A 24289-nucleotide genomic window follows, 5' to 3' on the forward strand; every position below is an offset into this window, starting at 1 on the left:
TTGACTAACAGCCCCTTGCACTTTCCCTAAAGGTGCCCCAAACCCCATGTACAAAACCTACTGGCAGTTCAGGTGGGCCAAAGGACCTGCCCTGGAGGGCGATGATGAAGATGCAACTGCAGCTAACATTTCTGAGTGCTGAGTGCTAACTTCTGGATTAAGAAAGCACTTTCATGTTTAAATGTAACCTTTTCAAGTCTTGCAACAACCCTACCCAACCTCCATTTTAGTGGAGGAGCAAATGAGACACTAACATACTCCAAGGCTTAAAACTGTGAGTGCAAAGGCTAAATCTAACACTGGGGCAATAGTGGATGCCCCCCCCACCCCCGCCCCGGGCGCCTCCTAGCTACCAGAGTTCTAGTCCATCTCGGAGAATGAGCTCCCACCTTTGCAGGAGAGTCTCAATAACTGTGGATTTCAGGCTCTTACTTGAAGCCCTGTTGAGTGAGTTTGCCCCCATCTGTTTCTTGCTCAATGACTCTAGAGGGTTTAAGTTTTTTCATTCAAAGAACTGAATCTTTAAGCTATCACCCAAAAATCTGTAGAAAAAGTAACTTTTGGCAGAGGGGCCTCCACCCATGGGTCATAAGACCGACTTCACACAGTGGGCGAGGAAATGGAAAAAAAAAGGAAGCTGACATTTAGGGAAGCCAGAAGGCAGGAAATTGGGGGGTGCAGACAAGTTCTATTTATTCCAACCCCCTGGAGAAATCACACAATACATCTCAGTGCAAAGTCCTACTATCTGTAGTCACAGAGGTCTGTTAGCCCAGATAACTGAAAGATGCCGGGAATTTGGGTTCTTGTACATGTTCATCTGAAAGTCCTATCTTCAATGTTGGAAAAAAAGGAAACAGGAACCTTGGCCCTCCTCATCTACTTTCTCCTCCCTGAGGTCGTGGGGGACAATGAAGGCAGCAGGAATCCTCTCCCTCTCTGTGGCAGGCCCCCACTCTCCTGCCACCCCCACACCCCCCTCCCTAGGCTCTTGTGACACTGCTGGATCCTGGTCCTCCTCCATTCTCCCTTTCCTCCTCCATCCTCTCCAGAGAGCTGCTCTCCACCTAGCCCCCACCCTCACCCTCCCAGCTCTTCTGGAAACTTCACCTACACCCAAGGCTCCACTGCTCAACCCCAAAGCTTCCCTTCTCCAGGACTGTTCCTCAAGCTCCCAGCCTGCTCTCCAACTGGCATGTGTTTCCACTTGGACGCAACTTAAGTCCGACACACTTAAAACCTAACTCAGCACCTGTCCCTCCTTTCCAGCAACTCCTCCTCTGGACGTTCCTTTTAAAATTTCACATAAAGAGTCATTTCCCTGTGTACCCTGGCTTAAACCTTCAGTCACCTTTGCTGTGTCCTCCTCTTTATGTCTCCACATGCCAGTCAACTCCTGTCAACTGTTCTCTTGACAGTATTCCACCTCTGCCTTCTTTCAGTTTCCTCCTCAGGATCTCTCACAGAGACAATCGTAGGAGACTCCTTGACTGGCCACCCTACCTCTGCTTTCACCCCAGCTCACCACTCTCAGAATCACAGGCAATCCACTGAGCCTTGAAGCTACATCCCCGAACTCCCAGGCCAGGGTGACCACTAACTCACTACTTCAAACTTCTCTTTTCATTTAAGTGATAGAAATAAACAAGTAGGTGGAGTTCCCACTGTGGTGCCGTGCGTTAAAAATCTGACTGCAGTGGCTCAAGTCGCTGCAGAGCATGGGTTCAATGCCTGGTCTGGGAACTTCCCTACACTGCGGATGCAGCCATTAAAAAAAGAAAAGAAAGGAAAAAAGGAAATAAACAAGCAGGTAAGCAAATAAATAAACAGATAAATAAACTGAGGACAATAAAGACCCTTTCACCTCATAGTGCTGCTCCTAGGAACTTAGGTTTATAAATTTGCACTTCAAAACATATTTTCTACACTTTCATGAAAGGTGAAAATTCAGGATGAGGGGAACAGTTTAGTAACTCATGATACAACTTGGTAGGATATTATACAGTCATCAAAACCCATAAATTATGAACAGCAAGAAAAAACACTGGGTAAAGTGGGAAGTAAAAGTAGGAGAATACCATACAAAATAAACCATGTGACACCATGCATGCGAATCATAAAAGAGGAAAAGGAGGTTTTTTTGAAAATAGCTATAGTAGCCCCAAAGAATTAGGGAATTTCACCTGCAGATGCTATCAGCACATCTTAACAATCATACCTTTCACATATGAATATATCTAATTATGTATTCATTTATTTATCCCTCCAACAAGTAAGTACTGAGCATTTACTATCTGAGTGTCACTTTTAGGCTCTGGGGATACAGCAGTGACCAAGCAGTCCCTGGCTGATGAACAGAGACTTTTTAGATGCTTAGATTTGTTCTGGGTCCCCTTCAAAGGTAAGTTACTTCAGGGCAGACATGTCGTTTGAAATGTGTATGGCAGCATAAAACCTATTAAGTATTCTGTGGCTGGGAGTATATGATGAAAGCAATGAACACTGATATTAACTCTAAGGTTATCTCTGAGTGGAGCTGCCCTTTGTGTAATTACTGATAGAATATCAAGGGTACCCTAAAACTCATCAGAGAGCTAGGGAAAACCCTGGTGGAAGACCCAAGAGAATAAAGAAAGGTCATAAGCCTAGAACAAAAGGACAGGAAAGAATAGTTTCAGTAGAAGATGCTGAAAGAGATGGAGGAACAGGAAGTTCTGTCACTGCAAAGTGGAAAATGAAGAAGTTCAAAACGAGAAACTCCCATTTCCCAGAGACAACCATAGTTTACATCGGGCACCTCTCTTCCCCTATGCAGTGTGCTCTTGTGCTACAAAGTTGGGGTTACTGAGTACATCTGGGTTCTTTTCATGGTCACATCTTCCCTTACTGTATCATGTTTTCCCATAGTATTAACTCTTCTTCAAAAATTCCCTTCTAATATCTGTCTTGCTTTCCTTGGCATGTGCAGAGCACACAGAAAGCCCCTGAGGTTGAACGTCTGCTTCCCTCACCCTGTGCTACATTCCCATGGCACATATTAACTCCTCTTTCCACCTCATGTGGGCTTGTACTTCCTCCGAGGAGAGGGCTGGAATACTTGGCCCTAAGGCAGGGACCTGGTTGGCTGCATGGATAGACTCTACTAGCTCCATAGGTTGTCTCTAACAACCCTGATAACATCAGATAGGATTTCACTCACATTAGCACAGGGGTTTCAACTCATCTGAGTGACGACTTAGAAGGTATGTCTCTAGTCTGCCTTTGGGGAAGAATATTATGCAGCCATTAAAAGGAATGAAGTACTGACACATGCTCCAATGTGGATGAACCTTGAAAACATGATGCTGGGAAGCCAGACACGAAAGGCCACATATTGTATGATTCCACTGACATGAAACGTCCAGATCAGGCAAATCCATAGAGACAGACACATCAATGGTTGCCTAAGACCGTGGGGACTGGGAGAAAACAGTAAGTGAATGAATGATAGTGGGCAGAATTTCTTTTTAGGATGATGAGAATGTTCTTAAATAGACAGTGTCGATGGTCATACGACTGTGAATATACTGAAACCAATGAGTTGTACACTTTAAATGGAGAAAACATATGTTATGTGAAATGTTACATTAATTATATCTCAATGAAACTGTAATTAAAAAAAAAAAAACCCTTTAGAGAAAACCTTCATTTCTATCTCCCTAGGAAGAAGCTTTAAGACAAGAGCAGAAAATGAACACTTGCTTCAGGAGGGGAGGGCTGAGCTGGTGCACCTACCCCACAGGTGGAGGGGAAGGGACAGAGGAATGCCAGGAGTATCATAAAAACTCTTCTCCGGAACTCCCACACCCAAGCCTTCATCACGCCTCTTACTTCCTCACTGGGTTACATGTAAAAGTGAAAATGAGAGGCCTTGTCGCAGGGAAAGCGGTGGTGGTCCTGTGGGGATAACACCTCCCACTTCATCTCCAAGTTCTGAAAGGACTAGGAAAGCAGGGCTGTAGCTTCTTTTTTGCTTTTTTTGGGCCACTCCTGTGCCATACGGAGGTTCCCAGGCTAGGGGTCGAATCAGAGCGGTAGCCACAGGCCTAGGCCACAGCAATGCGGGATCCGAGCCAGTCGGATCAGCAGCTCGGCACAGCTCATGGCAACACCAGATCCTTAACCCACTGAGTGAGGCCGGGAATCAAACCCGCAACCTCATGGTTCCTAGTTGGTTTCGTTTCCCTAAGCCACAATGGGAACTCCCTGGGTACATGGCTCTTAAAGTGCAGAAGAAGCAGGGGTATATTTGGATTGGGCACAGGCTGGTGTCAGACACACCTAGTTTGAGTCTGGGTTCTGCCTCTTCCTAGCTGATGGTCTTGGGTAAGTCACTTAATCTATCTGAAAGTTCTTTTTTTTTTTTTTTTCCTTTTTTGGCCACCCCAAGGCATATGGAAGTTCCTGGGTAAGGGGTCGAATCAGATTCACATCTGATGGCCTATGCCCCAGACACAGCCACAGCCACGTGGATCTGAGCCACATCTGCAATCTACACCGCAGCTCACAGCAACGCCAGATCCTTAACCCCTGAGGCCAGGGATCGAACCTACATCTTCATGGATGCTAGGTCAGATCTGGTAACCTCTGAGCCACAATGGGAACTCCCAGGGCTGTAACTTCTGAGAGAAGAGTCAAGAAGCTCGTGTGGTCATGAGCTCTGAACACACATGAACACACATACACCAAAGTCCCCAAAACCAAGATCCATTGACATAAAACCTGCTGAGCAGCTGAGGAGACTTACAGATAACGGACATGAAATGTAGGGTGGTTCAAAAGGTCCTTATTATTAAAAAATAAAATAAAATTGGGGAGGGGGGTTTGCAAGGGATTCAATAAAATAAAAACAAATGAGGTAAAGAATATGTAGCAAGCAATTAATACCTTTACAAAGTTAAATATTGTTGAAAAAATGAATCAAGTGTTTGACCAAAATTCCAGAACCTCCACAGAAGGACTGGGGGCAGGTGGGCAGGTGGCCTGCTGGTTCTGGCCCAGCCTCGGGACAGATCCAAAGCTCCCACTTTCAGCTGTTTGGCCACTTACACCAAAACTGCCAAAGGGGGTTAAGCCACACCCGCAAGCTGAGGTGTCAGTCCTCAGAAAGCAGCAGCCATTCCCCTCCAAGATCCTTGTTCCTCAGCCCTGTTCTCAAAAGGGAGTGGCAGTGGCCAGACCAGTTTTTTTGTTTTTTGTTTGTTTGTTTGTTTTGTGTATAATTAGGAGCATATTTTTATTTGCCTTCAGTTATCAGAGCGTTTCAGTGTGAATTATTTAGATCTGCGCCTCCATTTTTCTCCTACTTGACTCAGAGGCTGGACAAATGCTAAGATGGATAACAACCTCTACGTTCCAGGCATGGTTAAGAACCTTACTTTTCCATCCTCATGATCCCTGATTTTACACAAGAGAAAACTGAAGCATAAGAAGTTAAGCAACTTGCCCCGAGGTAATGCCGGCCAGACCAGTTCTCAAGTCCCTCTCTCTCACCAGCTCTGTCCATGACCCCTGGCCAACACCAAACCAGCTAGGGAAGGGATGAGGATGGGTGCTGTGACCTGGCACTGCAGACAGAGGAGCAAAGGGAAATGCAGGAAAAGGCAGTTCCCTGGAGACGGGGCTCTGCCCTACCTCACTGCCTGAGGAGCTGGCTAAGGAGAAAGGCCTGGGAGCTAAGTGTTCACCTGGCTGCTGGAGGGGCATGTGACCAGGAGAGCACCTGAGAGAGACCAGATTCCCAGTCCCAGCTCTTCTAAGGCCATTTTGCTGTAAGTCCTGGACTTTATCCAGGCCTCAAATTTCTAACCTGATTTAAAATTTTTTTCTTTTTTTTATCTTTTTAAGGCCGCACCCGCAGCATGTGGAGGTTCCCAGGCTAGGGGTCAAATTGAAGCTACAGCTGCCGGCCTACGCCACAGCCACAGCACCGCCAGATCCGAGCCATGTCTGAGACCTACACCACAGCTCATGTCAACACCAGATCCTTATTAACCCACTGAGCGAGGCCAGGGATCGAACCCACAACCTCATGGTTCCTAGTCAAATTTGTTTCCACTGCGCCATGACAAGGAACTCCAATTTTTTTTTTAATGTCAGGAAAAACTGAGAATCTGCTCCAGATTAAAGGAAACTAAAAAACCCTGGCCAATGAATATGTGTGATCTAGGGGGTCTTCCCCCTTTCAAAAGAGGTTGTGACAATTGGCAGAATTTGAATAAGATTTGTAGGTGAGTGTTATTAGTGTTTACAAGGCCTATAGATCAAGCCTGTACTGTGCTGCTTCCATGTTATAGTTCCTGATTTTGATCCCTGCACTGTGGTTTTTTATGTGACTTTAGAAAATCCACACTCAAATATTTAGAAATAAAGGGTGTCACATTTGCTACTTACTTTCAAATGGATCAAATAAAAATTACAGAGAAAGAGATAGAAAAGAATAAGGCAAATGTAGCAAAATGTTAACATTTGGGAACCTCAGTGCAGAGAATTCTCTGTACCACTCTTGCAACTTTCCTGAAACTCTGAAATTGTGCCAAAATAACAGTATTTTTTAAAAGAGTTATGTTACTAGATGCTCTCTGAGACTCTTACAGTTTCTGTGAAAAGGTAACATTATCGGCATTTGACAGACAAGGCACAGGAAACAGGGTGAGCACGGCTCTCAGCAACAGCAGGAAGGCTCTGGAACTCAGGGCCTCTGACTCAAGTCCTCCCTGCCCACCAGACCCCAAGCTCTTCCGACCACTGAGAGAACAGCCCCAGACCCTACCCCAGGCCCTGCATGAGCACCACGGACCAGAAGGCAAGTAAGAAAGGGAACACCTGGGCAGCATCCAGCTGGCTGTCAGGAGAATCAGAGAACCCCAGAATAGGGGCTACCTCAGTCCCTCCTAGACCCCCTCCCTCGACACCTACAGAGCACACCCAAGAGGGCTCATCTGAAGCTTCAGCAACACACACACACACACAAGCTCCAACAGAACACACAGGCCCATGGGGCTCACAGAATTGCAGCCTGCACTGACAAGCAGTACCGCCCTGGGAGGGCATCCTTCAGCCCCCTCTGACCAAAAGAACACAACACGGAAATCTTAATAAGTCTTCTAAACAACTCTAGGGTTGGGGGGGAGGGTGTCAAAATCACAATTACATTTATTTCCAACCTGTTTATGCCAGTTGAACTTGTTATGGTAAGTATGTACTTGAAATATCATTTAAATATGTCATCTGATATACTCGTATGTAATAGAGTATAAAAATAGAGTTGTTTCTGTGGGGAAAAAAAATCACAATTACAGATTTGAAGATTAACTAATATCAATGAAAACAACAGCTATTAACGAGAAAAATTCATGTTTCATAAATACTTTTGTTAAGCAAGAAGGAAAATATAGGTTTCAATCCAAGAAGCTAGAAAATAAAAACTACATAAAAGGAAAAAGAAAGCAGTAGTGAGAACACAGAAACAGCTGCTTAGAAAACAAAATGCAGGGGTATTTATAAATGAATCTAAGAGATGGCTTGCCAAAAGGTCAATAAAATATGCTACCTCTCTTTTTTTTTTTTTTTTTGGCCATTTCTTGGGCTGCACCCGTGGCATTTGGAGGTTCCCAGGCTAGGGGTCGAATTGGAGCTGTAGCCGCAGCCCTACGAAAGAGCCACAGCAACCAGGGACCTGAGCCGCGTCTGCGACCTACACCACAGCTCACAGCAACACCGGATCCTTAACCCACTGAGCAAGGGCAGGGATCAAACCCGCAACCTCGTGGTTCCTAGTCGGATTCGTTAACCGCTGAGCCACGACGGGAACTCCTCAAATATGCTACCTTCTGACGAGGCTGCTTATTTTTAAAAAGAAAACATAAAAATTTACATTGAGTATAACCATCCTAAGTGATTAAGACATGAAGTGCTTTACTAAAAACTTTGAAAACATGAATGAGAGGAAAATATTCAAAGAAAACTTTTTCAAGAGGTAGAAATACTTAACATAGTAATCACCAAACAAGTAGAAATTTGTCAGAGGGCAACGAACTTGAGAAAGAGAGATATCAAAGGCACAAGGCCCAGAAGACAAATGATTTTTCTGGCTCATAAAAAAAAAATGTGGCTCTCTTCTTCTTTAATTATCCCAGATCCCTGTGAGGTAAGCACTACCTCTCTACTGTATAGACAAGCACTCCGAGGGCTCAGAAGGGCCAAAGCACTTTCTCTAAGTCACCCAACCAGACTTGGCCAGAGCCTGACATCTCCAGGAAAAGGCCCAGAAAACTGTTTCAAAATGCTCCTCAAGTACCCCTGTCATTAGCCAGGCTTGGAAACTTCTGGCCCTTGTGTGATCCAATGGGCAGCAACAGAGCAAAAGCAGCACCAGAGAGCTTGTTAGAAATGCAGCATCAGCGTTCCTGTTGTGGCTCAGCAGAACAGAATCCAACTAGGAACCATGAAGTTGCAAGTTCGGTCCATGGCCTTGCTCAGTGGGTTAAGGATCCGGTGTTGCTGTGAGCTGTGGTGTAGGTCGCAGACATGGCTCGGATCCAGCATTGCTGTGTCTGTGGTGTAGGCTGGCAGCAAGAGCCCCAATTGGACCCCTAGCCTGGGAACCTCCATATGGCACGGGTGCAGCCCTAAAAAGACAAAAGCCAAAAAGAAAAAAGAAAAAAAAAAAAGAAATGCAGCATCTCAGGCCCCACTATAGACCTGCTCAATTAGAAAAAGCATTGTACAGAATTTCCCCCATGATCTGGATAAACATTAAAATGTAAGGAGCACAGATCTGGACTATACCTGGCTGATTTTGTTCAATTCCTCTTAAAATATTGCAAAACCAGTGCCTGTTCTATTTGACAAAAACAAAACAAATCAACCAGCAAACTACTAGAACTAGATATAGTCATATAAAAAAGTACGGCAAAGTAAAACAATAACATTAAAAAATTAAGAGACATTTGTAACATTTGCCAAGATGTGATAAAGCATTAATACCACTAATATATAAAGCTCTTTTATGAATTCACGAGAAACTCACATGAGAAAAACAGGCAAAGCAAATCAAAATACATTGACAAAAAAGTGTAGATAACTAAATATAGCAATAAAAATTTTGCAAATCAAAAAATTTTACACCAATTTTTATACCAATAAAAAATTGCATTTAAGAAACATGCATAATTTTTATAACTGGGGGTAAAAATCAATAGGCACTTAAATGTTTAAAAATATGACTATTATCAAATACTGAAAGCTATAAAAATATTAACAGGTTAACGGGAGTTCTGAATGATAAAATGACGATATTTTCCCTATTTGCCTACCCAAATTTCTTGATCTTTCTACAATGAATTTGCATTCTTTGTAATAGACAGCAACAAAAAAAGTTAACTATTTCCTAGAGTTTGATCTTATCTGAAATCTAATAGCTTTTACACTAGTCTCTCTTGATTCTACATGTGTTTGAATAATACTTGGCCTCTTTTTATTTTTTTATTTTTTGTTTTTGTTTTTGTCTTTTTAGAGCTGCACCCAACGGCACATGGGGGTTCCTTAGGCTAGAGATCGAATCAGAATGCAGCTGCCCGTCTACACCACAGCCACAGCAACACCAGATCAGAGCCACATCTGCGAGCTACACCACAGCTCACAGCAATGCTGGATCCTTAAGCCAGCGAGTGAGGCCAGGGATCGAACCTGCGTCCTCATAGATCCTAGTCAGATTCGATTCCACTGAGCCACGACGGGATCTCCATGCTTGGCCTCTTCATTAACCATCGCAGCGCTTTGAGGCAGGTCTTTTCAAGTCCTCATCAAGCACTGGGAGCCCCAAATAGAGCCCCTTTTACATAGACTGACACTGACTGACAGTTTTTCATACTCTTGTGGGAGTAGAAATACCTAAAGGCAGCTGGCCTCAAACGCAGACTCCCACGTCCCACCCCCAGATACCAATACCAACCCTGTGTCTATGGAGGGATTCAGACATGGTGCTCCTCCAACTACGCTCCAGGACTCCCCCTCCAACAGCCCTAGGGAGTGAGGGTGAGCACAGAAAAGCGGGCAGTCCCAGCTAGTCCAGAAACTGGGTGAACGGAGGGTCTGACAGGAGGGCAGGGAACAGCAGTCTCTTTCCATCGACCGCGAGCAAACCTGCCAGCACTCAGGCCTCTACTCCTGGAAGAGGGCGCCCCGTGGGTGGGGGTAGGCTGTGAAAAGGCTTTCTCCAACAGGTGAGCCGGAGCCCTGAGCAGCCACAATGTGAAGGCACTTGGAACACCTCCACGGATTCACAGAGGCCCATCTGTCAAGAGTTTCTGCTCAGCACCCTGAGAAAGAAGCTCCTCCAGAGCCGGCAGAGGTGCAGCTGTGGCTGCCATGAGGCGCCCCCCCAACCAGGACTCCAAACAGCCCAGGCAGGCATGGCGACCTCTCCCACCCCAGGAGGGCACTGGGGGAGCGAGCAAGACACAGATGAGGCAAGGCACATGTTTCTGCCTCCTCCTCCACCTCCTGGGTGTACCCTGGGTCCCACCATCCCAGAGATTTAACTAGCAGAGGAGCCAGAAAGAACATTTCTCTGCCACCCTGAGCACTGAAGGGGAAGACAAACAGCCCACAGGCTAAATGAGAACCATCCACTGCTGCAGGCAAACACACAGAACCAGCCACACGGCGGCGGAGGCAGAGGGACTGGCAGAGGCAGAAGAACCTCGAGCTGCTCACAGCCCACCTCTAAGTTAGGCTATTTCTTTTATATGCAAAGCCAAGCGGATCCCTCCCCACACCTTCTCTTTACAGACCTAGAGGCAGAAATCCTGACCTCTGCTTAACACCGCGGGGATTCTTGTGTCTCCAGGCCTGTAACCCTGGTGCCCCAGGGATGAGGGGGTCCCTCGTTCATGGGTCCTGGTGGATCCAGCCTTCCCAGGCAGCAAAGATCAGGGACCTATGCCTATGGGAGGACCAGCAGCGGAGTAAGGCAGAGTGGCTTGCACTGGACAGCTCCACCAAGAAAAGGTGCCTTTCATTCATTCCCCAATTTTAAGACACAATGAGGGGGAATGGCACACTGAGAGAAATAAACTTCACTTGGAAACTGGGGTGGAGGTGGGGAGATAGAGTTGGGGGTGTCGCAGACTCTGGAGGAGAAGAGTAGAGAGAAGACACTACCTTTGAGAAAGGAGACCAGCCACACAGACACGGAGCCAGTTCACCAGTGGACTTACAAGCTCTGCTTCCAGCCTTGAGGAATCCTCATCCCCACAGAGTAGTTGCAGCTAAGTCTGTTTCATGCTCCCTTCAGGTGTCTGGGAACCACCAAGGCGGGCTCTCCCTATGGGTTAAGGCTAATGAGGGTTAAGGCCTGCTGGGCTGTCTGTCCGGGGTAATTATGAGGTGAGGGTTCAGAGGGCTCCTCCCTGATATCGGCTGGTGGGAAAATGGTCCAGGACCTTTTTTCTCTTTTCTACTGTGGGGACAGGGCAGGTGCCCCACCTCTGTTATCTAGCTCGCAGCTTTCAGGCTTGGCGCCAGGGCTGCTTTAGATTCTGCTCCTCACACTGGCCTAGGTTGTCACACTTTGAAGAGGTGAAGCTCATTGTCTCGCATCAATTTGACTCCACAGCATTTATTAAAAGGATTTACTGCATGCCAGGCTTTGTGCCAGCTCCTGGGGAATGAAACTAAGATGAGCACCTCACCATGAGAAATTCATACCAGGCACTGAAGTATGGCTGCACTGGTACAGAAGCATGTACGGGGACTGAGGGGACAAGGGGCTGCTTGGCCATCAAACAGCACCTGACAAAAGCCAGACAGTTCCCAGCATACCTTTGCTAACAGGCTAGAAAGTGCAAGAGGCAGCGACAAACAAGAGAGCCTACAGTAGCTCAGGAATAAACATAACAAAAAATATGTAAGCCTCACATGAGGAAAACTTTACAACTTTGATGGACACACAAAAACACTAGAATAGAAGTTCCCTTCTGGCGAAGAGAGTTAAGGATCCAGCATTGCCACAACTACGGCACAGGGTGCAACTGTGGTTCAGGTTCGATTCCTAGCCCAGGAACTGCCACATGCTGTGGGTGTTGTGGGTGTGGGAAGGAAGGGAAAAAAAAAAAAAAAAAGACTAGACTAGAATATTTATTCCCTGGATGGGTAGACTCAGTATAAAGCTGTTCATTCTCCTCAAAATAATCTATAAGTTCCATGTGATCCCAACTGAAAAATTCCAACATTTTTCAGAGAACTTGACAAGCGGTTTATAAGCTGATTTGGAAAAGGAAATTCAAGAGAGAAGCCAAAGAAATTGTGTGGAAAAAATGAGTTTTTGTTTTTGTTTAAACCAAATTGTTATATAAAAACTGCAGTAATTAAAACAATGAAATACAACAGAATCGGACAAATAATTCCATGGAACTGAAGAGAGGCCCTAAAAGTTTGCTTATGAATATGTGAATGTTTACCAAATGCTCAAGGTAGAATTGAAAGTCATTTGGGAAACTATAAATATTTAATAAATAGATCAGAGATAATAAACTTTCTCTTTGGGAAAATTCAATCTCTATCTTATACCATATACAAAAATGAATCTCAGCTTAGAGTGATCTAAATATATAAAATAAAACCATACTATAAAGTAAAAACTTGGATGCCAAAATACTGATGAATTCCAGTGTATAAAAATCAAATTTCCATTAGATGGACAAAATGAAAGACAAATGAGAAGCCAATTTTTTTTTCAAAATACAGTAAGATTAATATTGATAACATATTAAGAACTTTAATAAATCAATAAATAGACAATCTAATTAAAAGTGGATAACGGATACAACAGGTAATACATAGAATAAATGCAAAAATGGTTAACATTTAAAATATTCTCACGTTCAATAATAAAAAAAATGTGATATCCTTTTTCACTTACCAAATTGGTAAAAATTAAAGACTGAAGGAATTCCTCTGTGGATCAGTGGGTTAAGGACCCAGTGTTGGCACTGCATGCCATGAGTATGGCCAAAACCAAACAAACAAAAAAGAAAACCACACAAAATTGGAGTTTTCACTGTGGTGCAGCATGTTAAGAATCTGGCTTTGCCAAAGCTGTGGTGTAGGTCACAGGTGTGGCTCGGATTTGATCCCTGGCCCAAGAGTGTCCATATGCTGAAGGCAGATACAGCTGGGGGGGGGGGGGGAAAGTCTGATAATTCCTTATTCAGTGTTAGTAGGAGAGTAAACTTGATTGATATTATCCAATTACATTTTGCAGGGCAATTTGGTGATGGCAATTAAAACTCCATTTGTATGGTTTTGTCCTATACAAATACTTGAACAAATAGACCCAGAATATATGTACAAATATGTAAACTACAAGAGTTCCCCTCGTGGCACAGCAGAAACAAATCTGACTAGGAACCATGAGGTTGCAGGTTCAATCCCTGGCCTTGCTCAGTGGGTTAAGGATCTGGTGTTGCCATGAGCTGTGGTGTAGGTCATAGGGATCCAGCATGGCTGTGGCTGTGACATAGGCTGGCAGTTGTAGCTCCAATTTGACCCCTAGCCTGGAAACCTCCATATGCCGAGGCTGGGGCCCTAAAAAGCAAAAAAAAAAAAAAAAAAAAAAAAAAAGTAAACTACTATGTAAACTGCTACATCATTTTTTTTTTCCTTTATAGGGTGGCACCTGGGGCATATGAAAGTTCCCAGGCTAGGGGCTGAATTGGAGCTGCAGCTGACGGCCTACACCACAGCCAAGGCAATAGGGATCTGAGCTGCATCTGTGACCTACATACAGTGTAGCTGTGACACCACCAGATCCTTAACCCACTGAACAAGGCCAGGGATCAAACTCACATCCTCACAGACACTATGTCGGGTTCTTAACCGAGCCACTGAGCCATAATAGGAACTCCCGCTACAATATTTATAATTGCAAAAAAAAAAAAAAAAAAAACAACAACAACAACAAAAAAACTGGAACTATAAGTGTCCACCAATAGAAGACAATTAATTACAATAAACCTGTAAAAGGAAACACTCCACAGCCACTGAAAAGGCTAAGATAAGCATACCGACATGGAAAGATGGCCTCAACATATGAGCAAATATAAAATTACCCGCCAAAAAAGGCATGGTACAGACACATTACCGTGGGGTGGAGTAAGTTCACACACTTATTTTCAATTGTTAATGGGGATTACACTGGGGCAGAGAAGACACAGGGGAAAAGAAAGAAGAAAAATATTGCCATTGGTTTCTAGGTTGAACTTGAAGTCCATGCCTTCTCTGCCCCCTGCCCAGACTCTTCCCTGGCTTTTACTGTTCTCTGGGGAGTCAACATAAAGGGTGAGAAAGGAAGACCAGGTGCTACAGCGTCTTCCTGGGCCAAGCCCTTCTCTACTGGCTTGAAGAAGTTCAGGCTGGGTGCAGAGGCTCCCCCCACCACCTCAGGCTCCACTGGACTCAGAGAGGGGAGACTGTGCTTTTCCAACTGGGGTCACTGCTGTGGCACCCTGAGCTCTAAGAGGGAATGCAGAAATGGATTTTCACTGGAGCACAGGACTCCTAGCATTATGGATACCTCACTTGTCTTCTACTGTCCTCTCCCCCTTAAGGACATTATTCATGGCCTCAGGGATGGGCCAGAGCTTCTAAAGGTGCATGAAAGAAGCAGGGAGCAACACTTGAACCTGCAGCCTAGGCCAGCTAAGCTAGACCAGGAGGTCTGGGTCAAAGATTTCTCTCTCTCTCTCTCTCTCTCTCCCTCTCTTGGGAGGAAGAGGAGTCAGGCTACTTCAGAACTTGGTATTTGCATGTTGGCTATGCCATCAGCATCTCCCCAAGAGCTTCAGCAGACATAAAATATCAAAACCAGAAGAATGAGGCCACAGTGGAAGGCAGAGAAAAAGTCACCTTTTTAAATGTGTGTGTTATCAAAGAAGAAAAAAGTAGAAAAAGATAAAAAACAAAATGTCCTAAGGATCCAATTGAGACTCTAGAAAAACATATACCAAAGAAACCTTAAAAAAAAAAGACAATTAATAAAGACTAAAGTAGAAATTAATGCTTTAGAAAACAGAAAGCACAACTGGCAAATCTATACACTTTTATAGAGGAGAAAAGAATCAAAAAGCTGCAAAAGCCCATCCTTCAAATAAAGTACCAGGCTCAGGTGGTTTCATCAGAAGAATTTTTTTTTCAACTCCTTAAGGAATGAGCTGACTATTTAAACTGTATTTAAACTGTTCCAGAGCATAAAGAAAGAAGAAAAGTTTCACAACACATTATATGAAGTTATTATTACTCTAATACCAATATCTGACAATGGAAACACAAAATGAAAATCACAGGTCAGTCTCATTCACAAATATAGATGCAGAACTCCCACATTAATAAATTAAACCATAACAGCATATTAAAATAAATTCCCCATTGCCAACTATGCATATTCAAGGAATGCAAGGAAGTTCAGTATTAAAGAAACACATCAACACAATTCACCTTATTAACAGGTGAAGGAGAAATATCTCTTATCTTCAAACTATGTTAAAGAGATATCCCTGGTCTCAGTGCCAGCTCTTCCTACTTGTGAAACATCAGCCCTTGGTCACACCACTGTCCTGAATCTCTGTTTTCTTATCTGAAAGTTGGGGCTACCACCGCCTGCCTTGGAGTTGTCATAGGAACAGAGAGAGAGAGAACTATGAAAACTTTGCCCCATGAGCCTCACACCTGGTAAGTGCTCAACACACAGCATTACTGTTAGTTTTTAGGTAGGGCCAAGCGCGCTATAATGCGGAGTGACTCCATTTTTAAAAACAAAAACCAAGCGAACGGCATACATAGAATCAAGTCTAGAGGGACGCTCCAGGTAAAAGTGTTTAACTGGGTTGTGTATTATGAGCAAATCCCTTCCCTTCTATTTCTATTTTCTAATTTTTCCAAAGAACATGTGTTATCTACCTTATCAAAAAAAAAAAAAAAGAATTAAAAGCCCAAAAATGTTAACAGAGTTTGGGATTTAGCCAAGATTGAGGAGAGGCAAGCCTAAAGGCCAAGGTGGGAAAGGAAGTCAAGGTGACAGAGGAGAGGGTAACACTGGAGAGGGGCTGGCAGGAGTCCACTGCCACGGGCCCCATCACCCTGAAACCCACTCAGTTTCGGGAACCCCCACAGAGGTGTGCAAAGGTGTTCCTGTCAGAGGACAAGCCGAAGCCCTCCTAGCCCCAAGCTGGCACACACTGCCATAGTAGGCAGGGCCTCACCCACTTGCCCAAATGCCGCAGAAATTCTGCATAGTAGCAACAGCACTCGCTTCTTGACCCAGGTGCTGGTCACGCAGGTGTGCTTTACTTCGGGGAAACTCGACAAGCTGTACACAGGACGTGCCTTTTTGTGTGTATGCTATACTTCAGTGAAAAGTTCCCTCAAAATTAAAAGCTGAGAGGCGAACACTTAGTTTCTGCCATCAGCTCCAGAATTTCCCTCTTGAATTCTGGTTTTAATAAGGATGAACTTATGGATCGCTTTCACGGAACAGAACATTCAGTCCAGGATTTTGTCTGACACGTCTCATTGTCTTAAATAAATAGAAAGTCTGGAAGGCTTATCACTAAAATTATCAATAGATGAGAGAAAAATTCTGGAGCAACCCAGGGATATAGGAGACAGGGAAAGCCAAAAGGACAGGGGTGGGAGCTCTCCACTCTGAGTACACATGTAAGTCACCTGGGGAGCTCTGAAAAATGCTGGGGCCTGGGCTCCACCCCAGACCAGTAACATCAGATCCTCTGGCGCTGGGGCCCAGACAATGATATTTTCCTTTTTCAAAGCTCCACAGGTGATTTTAATACACAGTGGCGCTGAGAACCACTAAACGAGTTGAACCAGAGGGACTGGCCAGGGGAAACTCTCCAGGCAAGTTGAAGCAGGGCCCCTGCCCGTCCTGGCGGAGGCTGTTCACGGCAAGCAAGTGTTTAGGGCTGAAGCGCTGCCCCCAACCCCACTGCCCCAGACCTCAGCAGAGACCCCAAGCGGGGAGCAATGGCCCCCACAAGGAGGAGGTGGCCTCTGGACAGTAAGGGGGAGGGGCTTCCCAGAGGTTGGACACGGACCCCTGGGCTCTGGTTCCCAGCTGGGTATTCAGACTGCTTCAGCCCACTTGTCCATACACACCACTCCAACCACACAACCCCAGAGCTGAGCCCTAACTACTACCCAGGGACCAAACGACACCGCCGGGAACCCACAGCTAGAAAACAGGAAACCGAGAGAAATAACAGTGGGAAGATGGGCCACAGGGAAGAGGTCAGTGTAGAGCTCAGTCATCAGGTGGGACCTGGCTCAAGGACGAGCGGTAGCAGCAGTGAAAAGGGGATGCCACACGGCTCAGCTGCCAAGAGGTTCCAACCTAACCCAGGGATGCACCAATTCATCCTGCATCTCCTCTACCTAATTATATGACAAGAACCCCCATGGGGGACCCCAGGAGATGGCTGTCTTGGCCTGATAGCCTCACAGCACTTTACAGGCTCCTAGATAATTCTGCCTCAAGCAGTCCTCTGCCCACACCTTGCGAAGAGGCCCTCTTTCTGATCAGTTTAGAACTTGGGGCTGAGTTCAAAGCACGAGGGGTGAGACGGGCTGAGGCCATGAAGGGTGTCTTATGAGGAAGAGCACAGCGGGGGAAGAGAAAAGAATCTGCAGTGCCAGGAAGAATAGGTGGGCATCTCCTGGGTGTAGGCTCCAGCACACCACTGAAAATGCGCTTCTGCACTCCCCAACTAGAGCTCAGGTGCAGGGCAACAACTGGGAAGGCAGAGCGTCCCCTCTCTGGGTCCCGCAGAGTCTGGGACAGTAAGCGGCACCCTCTTCACCCAGCCCGAACTTGTTCGCGCCAGCAGAGAAATGAGGTGACCCAGAGGCACACTCAAGGGAGCGGGGGCAGCACAGGGAGTCTGTCTGCGGTTCCGGGTGGGGCTATCAGATCCCTAGTAACTAGGTGGTTCCCCCATCTTCTGCAGAGCTGCCAGCCCGAATCAGAGATGCAACCCTTCCCTCAGGTTCAGGAAGGTGGACTGGCAGGAAACAGCTCCTTCCGTAAACTCCATCTGTTTAGCATGGCTGGAAATCAAGGCCAGCAGGCTAAAGGGCAGACTCCTGGTGAGGGGGCTGCTGGGGCTGCTGTGGATGCTGCAGGGGAGCAGGGAAACTCAGTCAACAGGGCAGGGAGCTCAGGAGCTCCCATTCAGGGAGAAGCCACAAACCCTTTCAATGTCTTTGTTTCCCTCGCAAAGCCCATGAGGTTAGGATTACGCATAAAAAATGCTTGGAGGCGGGATTGAGAAATCCAATTACTTAAGCACCAAGGGCGCAGGAGTTCCAGGCCATAGAGGTAAGTAACCAGGATTTGCTTAGGCCCTAATCTCACTGTCCTTGGGATGTTTGCCTCCCAAGGAGTATTTCTGGAGCATATGGGTACAGTGTTACCTATACCTCAGCCCCTCCCCTCTCTCCTCTGGGACGAGGCAGCAGGGGTAGAAGGAAATTAATATTTTTACTCTTTCTGTCTAATCTTCAGCATCTTAAATGAAAAGACCACTCCCAAGCAGAAAACAAAATAGTTGCGGGCGGGGGGAGGGGGAGTTAAATTAGGAAGGAGATTCCTGAACTCCTATTTAAAATATTGGGATGTCCGCCCTTACAGAAATCAGGGCAGAGTGTGTGATCAGCACTCTGTGTTATGGAGAGCCAGCAAAGAGAAGCACAGAAGTCAAGGTTCCCTGGCCGAGGCAGTGGAGCTCTCGTGTCTGGCAGGGCCCGAGTCCCCTGGGCCACTATAGGGCCTGGCCTCAACCTTAACCGTTGTACTCCTTTAAGTCATGCAGTGCACACACACTCTCTCCCTCTCTTCCAGAGTCCTGCTCACAGGTTCTAGTGACCCACCATCAGCACCTGAGACCTGCACAGGGAAAAAGGCAGACAGGAGGCATTCTTATCTACAGAAGTGGAGATGCAAGCAAAATCCTCTGAGGTCCTCCAAGAGAATTCTGGGGCAGCAAGATCCCTACTCTTCCAAGTGGTGGCTCTGCCCCATGATGGAGAAGTAGGGAAGAGAACGGCCAAAACAGAGACCCTCCGCTCTCCCGAAAGCAAAGTTCTAAATAGGGCTGTTCAGCGAACAGCCCATTTGTCACCAGTTCACCACGATGTACACACAGGAACCCAGAGTAAGCCTTTAGAGATTTGCATGGCGCGCTGAACCTGCCACGCCATCCACACGTGCATTCACCTGCACCACCTCGGCCGGTGGCTCACAGATTGGTCTGGACGGTGCTGAGCAGCTGCCAACTAGTTGGACACAGTAGGACCTGTTTTTCAGTCTGTGATATTTTGGAAATTGGAAAACTGGCCCTCGTCCCCATCTAGTATAAGAAAAACTTTGGAGGCAACCCCTTCATTTTACAGAAGAAACTAAGGCCCAGGGATACCAAACGACCACCCATGGCTAACGTCAGAGCTCAAGAGTAGAAGAGTTGGGATGCGAGAAAAAGAAACTGGATGACAGGACTTCTCACCCTCCTCTTCTCTGCCAGCAGCCTTGAGGGAGACCCTAAAGCTTTAAGGGCTGCAGGACCCACACACTTCAAAGGAGTAGAAGACAATTTCAGGTTCGAGGTGAACTGCCCAGGCATAGTACTTCCTTTCAGCTTCTCCTGAATCGCAAGCCCAACACATCTAAAGCCAACACCTCCCTTTCAAAACTAAGCTATGGTTCCAGCTGGTCCATTTCTGACCCCACTACCCTAATGTGCAATGGCCAGATCCCCGAAACACTAACTTATGGAAGCAAGGTTGACATGTCAATTTTTCTTTCAAAGTCTCTTGACGTCCACTGAGCTGGTGGTGAAAGCAGATGGAAAGAGCTAAGCCTGGCTGGGGGCAAGTGGCATGGCCAGCCACGTGCAAGTTAATAACCCCAAACACAAGATCGAAAGCATTCGCTGTATTAAAGAAACAAACAAACAAACAAAAAAAACAAAAACAAAAAAAGTAAAAGAAAAAAGAAAAAAAAGAAATCTTCCAGTGCTGGTTTTCCCACTCAATGTTATGGTTTTTGGCAATTCAGTCAAAGTCTGTTACTTCCAAGAATATTGTGAATATCAAATAACAATGATTCCTCTCAGTCTTCAGGACCTAGTACTGTACCTGGAACAAGGGAAATGCTCAGTAAATGTGGAAAGACAAAGGGAGGGAGAAACGAAGGTGAAGTGGATGGGTGTAGAGTCAGCTCTGGAGAGCATGATCATCTGTATTCTGTCTCAGCCAGCCATCCCCTATCCGCCCAAAAGCTTCCTAAACTAACCCATACGGATTCCTCCTCGGAAGCTCCAGACAGGCTGGGAACAAGGGGGAGTCCTCAGCTGACTGCCAGATGTACAAGAGGAAACTAGGCCAAAAGCCCAAGAGGTCAGGGTGGGAAAGACCAGAGACCCAAAAGCTGAGCCAAACCAAGGCCCCTCCCCACACTCCCTACCCCCCCTCCCGGCCAGCCAAACCATTTGCTCCAGCCTCTGGGGCATGGGAGGGGACTTGGCAGGACCACAAAGACCATTTCTAGCAGAAAAGTCTATCTGCAGCTGGAGGGAGCCTGGTACCTGGGCCCCTCCTCAGCTAGCTCCAGCGAAGGGGCTACGGAGCCACCACAGCCCCCCTGTGGGCAGGCTCCAGGATCTGCACCATCCCGGGCTGGAAGCCTCTCTTTTGGGCTCACTCGCCTAACTGCCCTGCAAAGTCTTCTCCCTCTCCCAAGACATTTGAAAATGGCTAGGGTCACCGGGAGGTGGAGCTGGGCTCTGGCACTCTAACCATAGTACATGTCATGCATGGGGAAACCCTCTCTCTCCATCCTCAAACTCAACTCTAAATCCATTTGGTTGGTTCCTTTCCCATTTTACCCTGACATGCTCACTTGCTTCTACAAAATCCCAAGTTCACTACTGCTTATAATGTACCCCAGGGAGAAAAGGCTTCCCCCTGGCCTCTCACCAAGGGCTAGAGAGTGGGAAGAGCAGGCCAGAAGGAACTAGTAGGAGTGACCCACAGTGTGCAGAAGGTTGAGGATCACAGGTCCTTGACAAAGGACTATGTCTGCAATGGTCTGAAGGCAAGACAGAAGGCAGAGATCCTGAGCAGAGGCCCCAAATAGCTTCCAGACATCCTCAGCCAGTGGAGGCTTCCCCTGGGGCAGAGCGTGGGAGCAGCATGGGAGTCCAAGAGAGAGCAGGGCCTCCTGGTGTTCTCGGCACTGGGCACTCACTCCCGTCCAGGCTGCCAAGAAGGAGGCGCCATGGCACGTTCCTTAGGATATCACGGGTAGACATGTAATGTGCCAGATGGTAAAATGACCACCTGCGTTCAACCGCCACTCCACGCCTGTGCCAGGCACTACACACACTCCACCACAGGGATGGTTTGGAAACCCTGGCAGGACTCAGCACACAGGAGATGAGCACATTCCCAGTGGCTGCTGGCCACCCTTCACTCAGGGGGCTTAGCCATCCTTTGATCCTGTCCTCATCCCTGGGAACAGCGACTGGGAAAGCCCCTTGTCCCGTGTCCCGGAGCCCTTTCCTGATCTGAACAAGCTCACACACCACACACATCTTCCTACACCACCACCTCCTCACGGAAGAGGATGGGAGAAAACTGCTCTTCTGGGCTCTGTGGGACACCACACTCCACTGGCCACCTAAGAAAACTATGGGAGGAAGTGGCACCAGGAACAGGGGCTGCAGGTCCCAGTACTTGCTGGCAATGCCCAAGCTGGGCCAAGAGGAAGTTATGATTTTCCGACAGACAGCTCAGCAATAAAAACAAGCATAGGCACAACCTCAGAGCTTTAAAAACGCCGCCAGCTCAGCCCTCCGCCCCCCTCGAGGAGGCAGGAGGAGGAAGACATGTTTGAAGGGCATCCTCCGGTTTTTCAGGCAGCCCTGCTCCATACCCACAACACGACGATGGGTAGATATTAGGCTGGGAGCTGCCAGCGGGAGGGCAGGGCCAGCAGAATGCAGGCCGGGAGGAAAGGAGAACACACTTGGAGAGAGCTGAAGAGAAGCCATCGCTAGGCAGGAGGGGGTGCTTTCCGGAGTAAACAAACCTGCCAGCAGTCCTTCCTCCCAGCAGAGAGGGAAGCTCTGGCTGACCAGGCCGGAGACATGGAGGAGGGAGGGAGCTGCCCTCTCCCTGAGCCCATCTGTCCTCAACTCCTTGTCCTGCTTTCCCCACGGTGGGGGGCAGATCAGGTGCGCTCCATGATCTCCGGGTCCACAGCCCTCAACGGCACACAGGTGATCACAGCTCCCCCGTCAGTGGTGGGAGGCCAGAGGAGGAAGTGGAGGTGGAACCTGGGGATTCTGCTCTGGAGAAAGGGCGTGGAGTGAGCTCATAGCTTTCTCCCCACCCACGGCATCGCCAGTATCAACCGCCCTCTGCCTGCCTCAGGGGCCTCCCACAGTCTCGTCCCAGGTGGTCGCCCACTACTTCCAGACTCACCGAGGCGTTGCCCAGCTCAGGAGAGCCGGTGGCACCTGGCTCTTCTCCTTCCCCCAGAAGCAAAAGCCTTGCCCTCCCCCAAGCACTTCCTTGCCTGAAGTTTCTTGGGAGGAGGCCAAGGAACCACCCTGGCTCCCGACCCACCCGGCAACCTCACACAGGAGCCCTCACCCCCTGAGGGGAAGCAGGGCCCCGCCCTGCCAGCGTTCCCGCCCAGGCAGTGAGGGTGGCACTTCCAGCACCCACAGTTTTCCCAGGAAGCCAGAGGAGGATTTCCAGGGAGAAAATCTAAGAGCATCTGGGGACATGAGCAGCTCGCCCACCTGCTACCTCAGCAACCAGATTCCCTCAGCTCCTCACAGGCTCCGGAAGCTGAAGGGGAAGACAGAGCTGAGGCAGCGGTAGGAATGGGCTCCCCCTCCTAGGAGAAGTCCCATCCAGTCCTGCCCTGCCCACCTGTCCCTACACTCCTTTCCCAGCCTCTCCGCTCTTGAGAGGCAGTTACACGGAGCTGCCTCTTGCTCTGTTTTCTCCACCCTGGGCCAGCAGAGGATACTGCTGAGTAATCCCAAACTCACGGAGGATCCCCAGCCCTGAAAACAGGGCAAAGCCCAAGAAAACCTACTGATCCTAGTCCTTGCCAACCTGGGAAAAACATCTGTGTTTCCTTGCAATGGCTTCTATTCCACAGACTCTGCCCTGCCCCAAATACCCCAGCCCTGTGGCCCTGGGACAACTACACGGAGAAGCTCAGTGCCCCTTTCTCCACTTTCCACGCACCTGGTAGGTGACATGCCCTTCCCAGGCCCCCAGACACCAGGCTGCACAGAGTAACAGCAGCTACCCGCCTGCAGGATTCCCAGTCATGATGTTGCATCAGCCCCCACCCTACCCAAAATATCCTCACCCCCACCACCTCCTCTCCAGCCATCTCCATGGTGACAGCAGCATGACTAATGACACCCTATCAGCTTCAGACTCAGGAGCGCAATTCCCCCTCTCCCTTATCCCCCCCAACCCCCCCGGGGATTTCTGCAGATTGGGTGCAAACCAACAGTGCCAGGGACATTCTCGAGAGATTTCCAGAGGCAAGGGTGGGAGTGGGTTGCATGTCTTAAAAAAAAAAAAAAAAAAAACCAGTTCAACAAACCCAGTCCCAACTGCACCCAAACCATCCAGCTGAGAAAGCAAAAAGAATCCAAACAAAACCCACACAGGCCTGAGAATTCATTGGCCGCCCACACCCCCGCCGCCCCTCCCCCTCAGCTGCTGCTACACACACAGTGGGAGATTAAGGGATCACCAGAGGAGACCCTTTATTTTTATCCAATCCAGTCAAACACTTCACCCCTACCACACACACACACACATGCACACACACACACAAGGTACCTTGACAGCTGCCCCTTGTCCCCACGGCCCGGCTCCTTCAGCAGCCTTTATTTCCACCTGCAAAAGAAACCGGAGAGACTGATGAGCCAGGCTGACACCAGGAAAGCAGCAAAGTCCTTCTGCTGCACCCCCAGCGGCGCTGCAGGGGAAGCGGGAGAAGGGGAGGCAGGGGGCCTCGGAAAGAAAGGATAGCAGGGACCATCTTCCTGCCTCCAGCTGCCACCCAGACGCGCGGTGGATGGGCTCATTCGCCTTCCAGAGTGTTTTTGTTTTCATTTCTCCTTTTTCCATCCTCCCAAGATCC

At 47.7% G+C, this 24289-nt stretch overlaps 1 protein-coding gene across 2 annotated transcripts in view; it reads right to left on the minus strand.

Moving 5' to 3' along the window:
• TET3 (tet methylcytosine dioxygenase 3) overlaps positions 1–24289 on the minus strand; it is a 99598-nt gene that overhangs the window by 60663 nt on the left and 14646 nt on the right. For both annotated transcript variants that reach the window (XM_047781748.1, XM_047781749.1), the window contains one exon: positions 23986–24042. In XM_047781748.1, coding sequence (XP_047637704.1) covers positions 23986–24042 — 57 coding nt within the window. The remainder of the gene's footprint in view (positions 1–23985; positions 24043–24289) is intronic.

Source organism: Phacochoerus africanus, chromosome 5 (assembly GCF_016906955.1).
Source record: "Phacochoerus africanus isolate WHEZ1 chromosome 5, ROS_Pafr_v1, whole genome shotgun sequence".
In the NCBI taxonomy this organism is placed as follows: domain Eukaryota; kingdom Metazoa; phylum Chordata; class Mammalia; order Artiodactyla; family Suidae; genus Phacochoerus; species Phacochoerus africanus.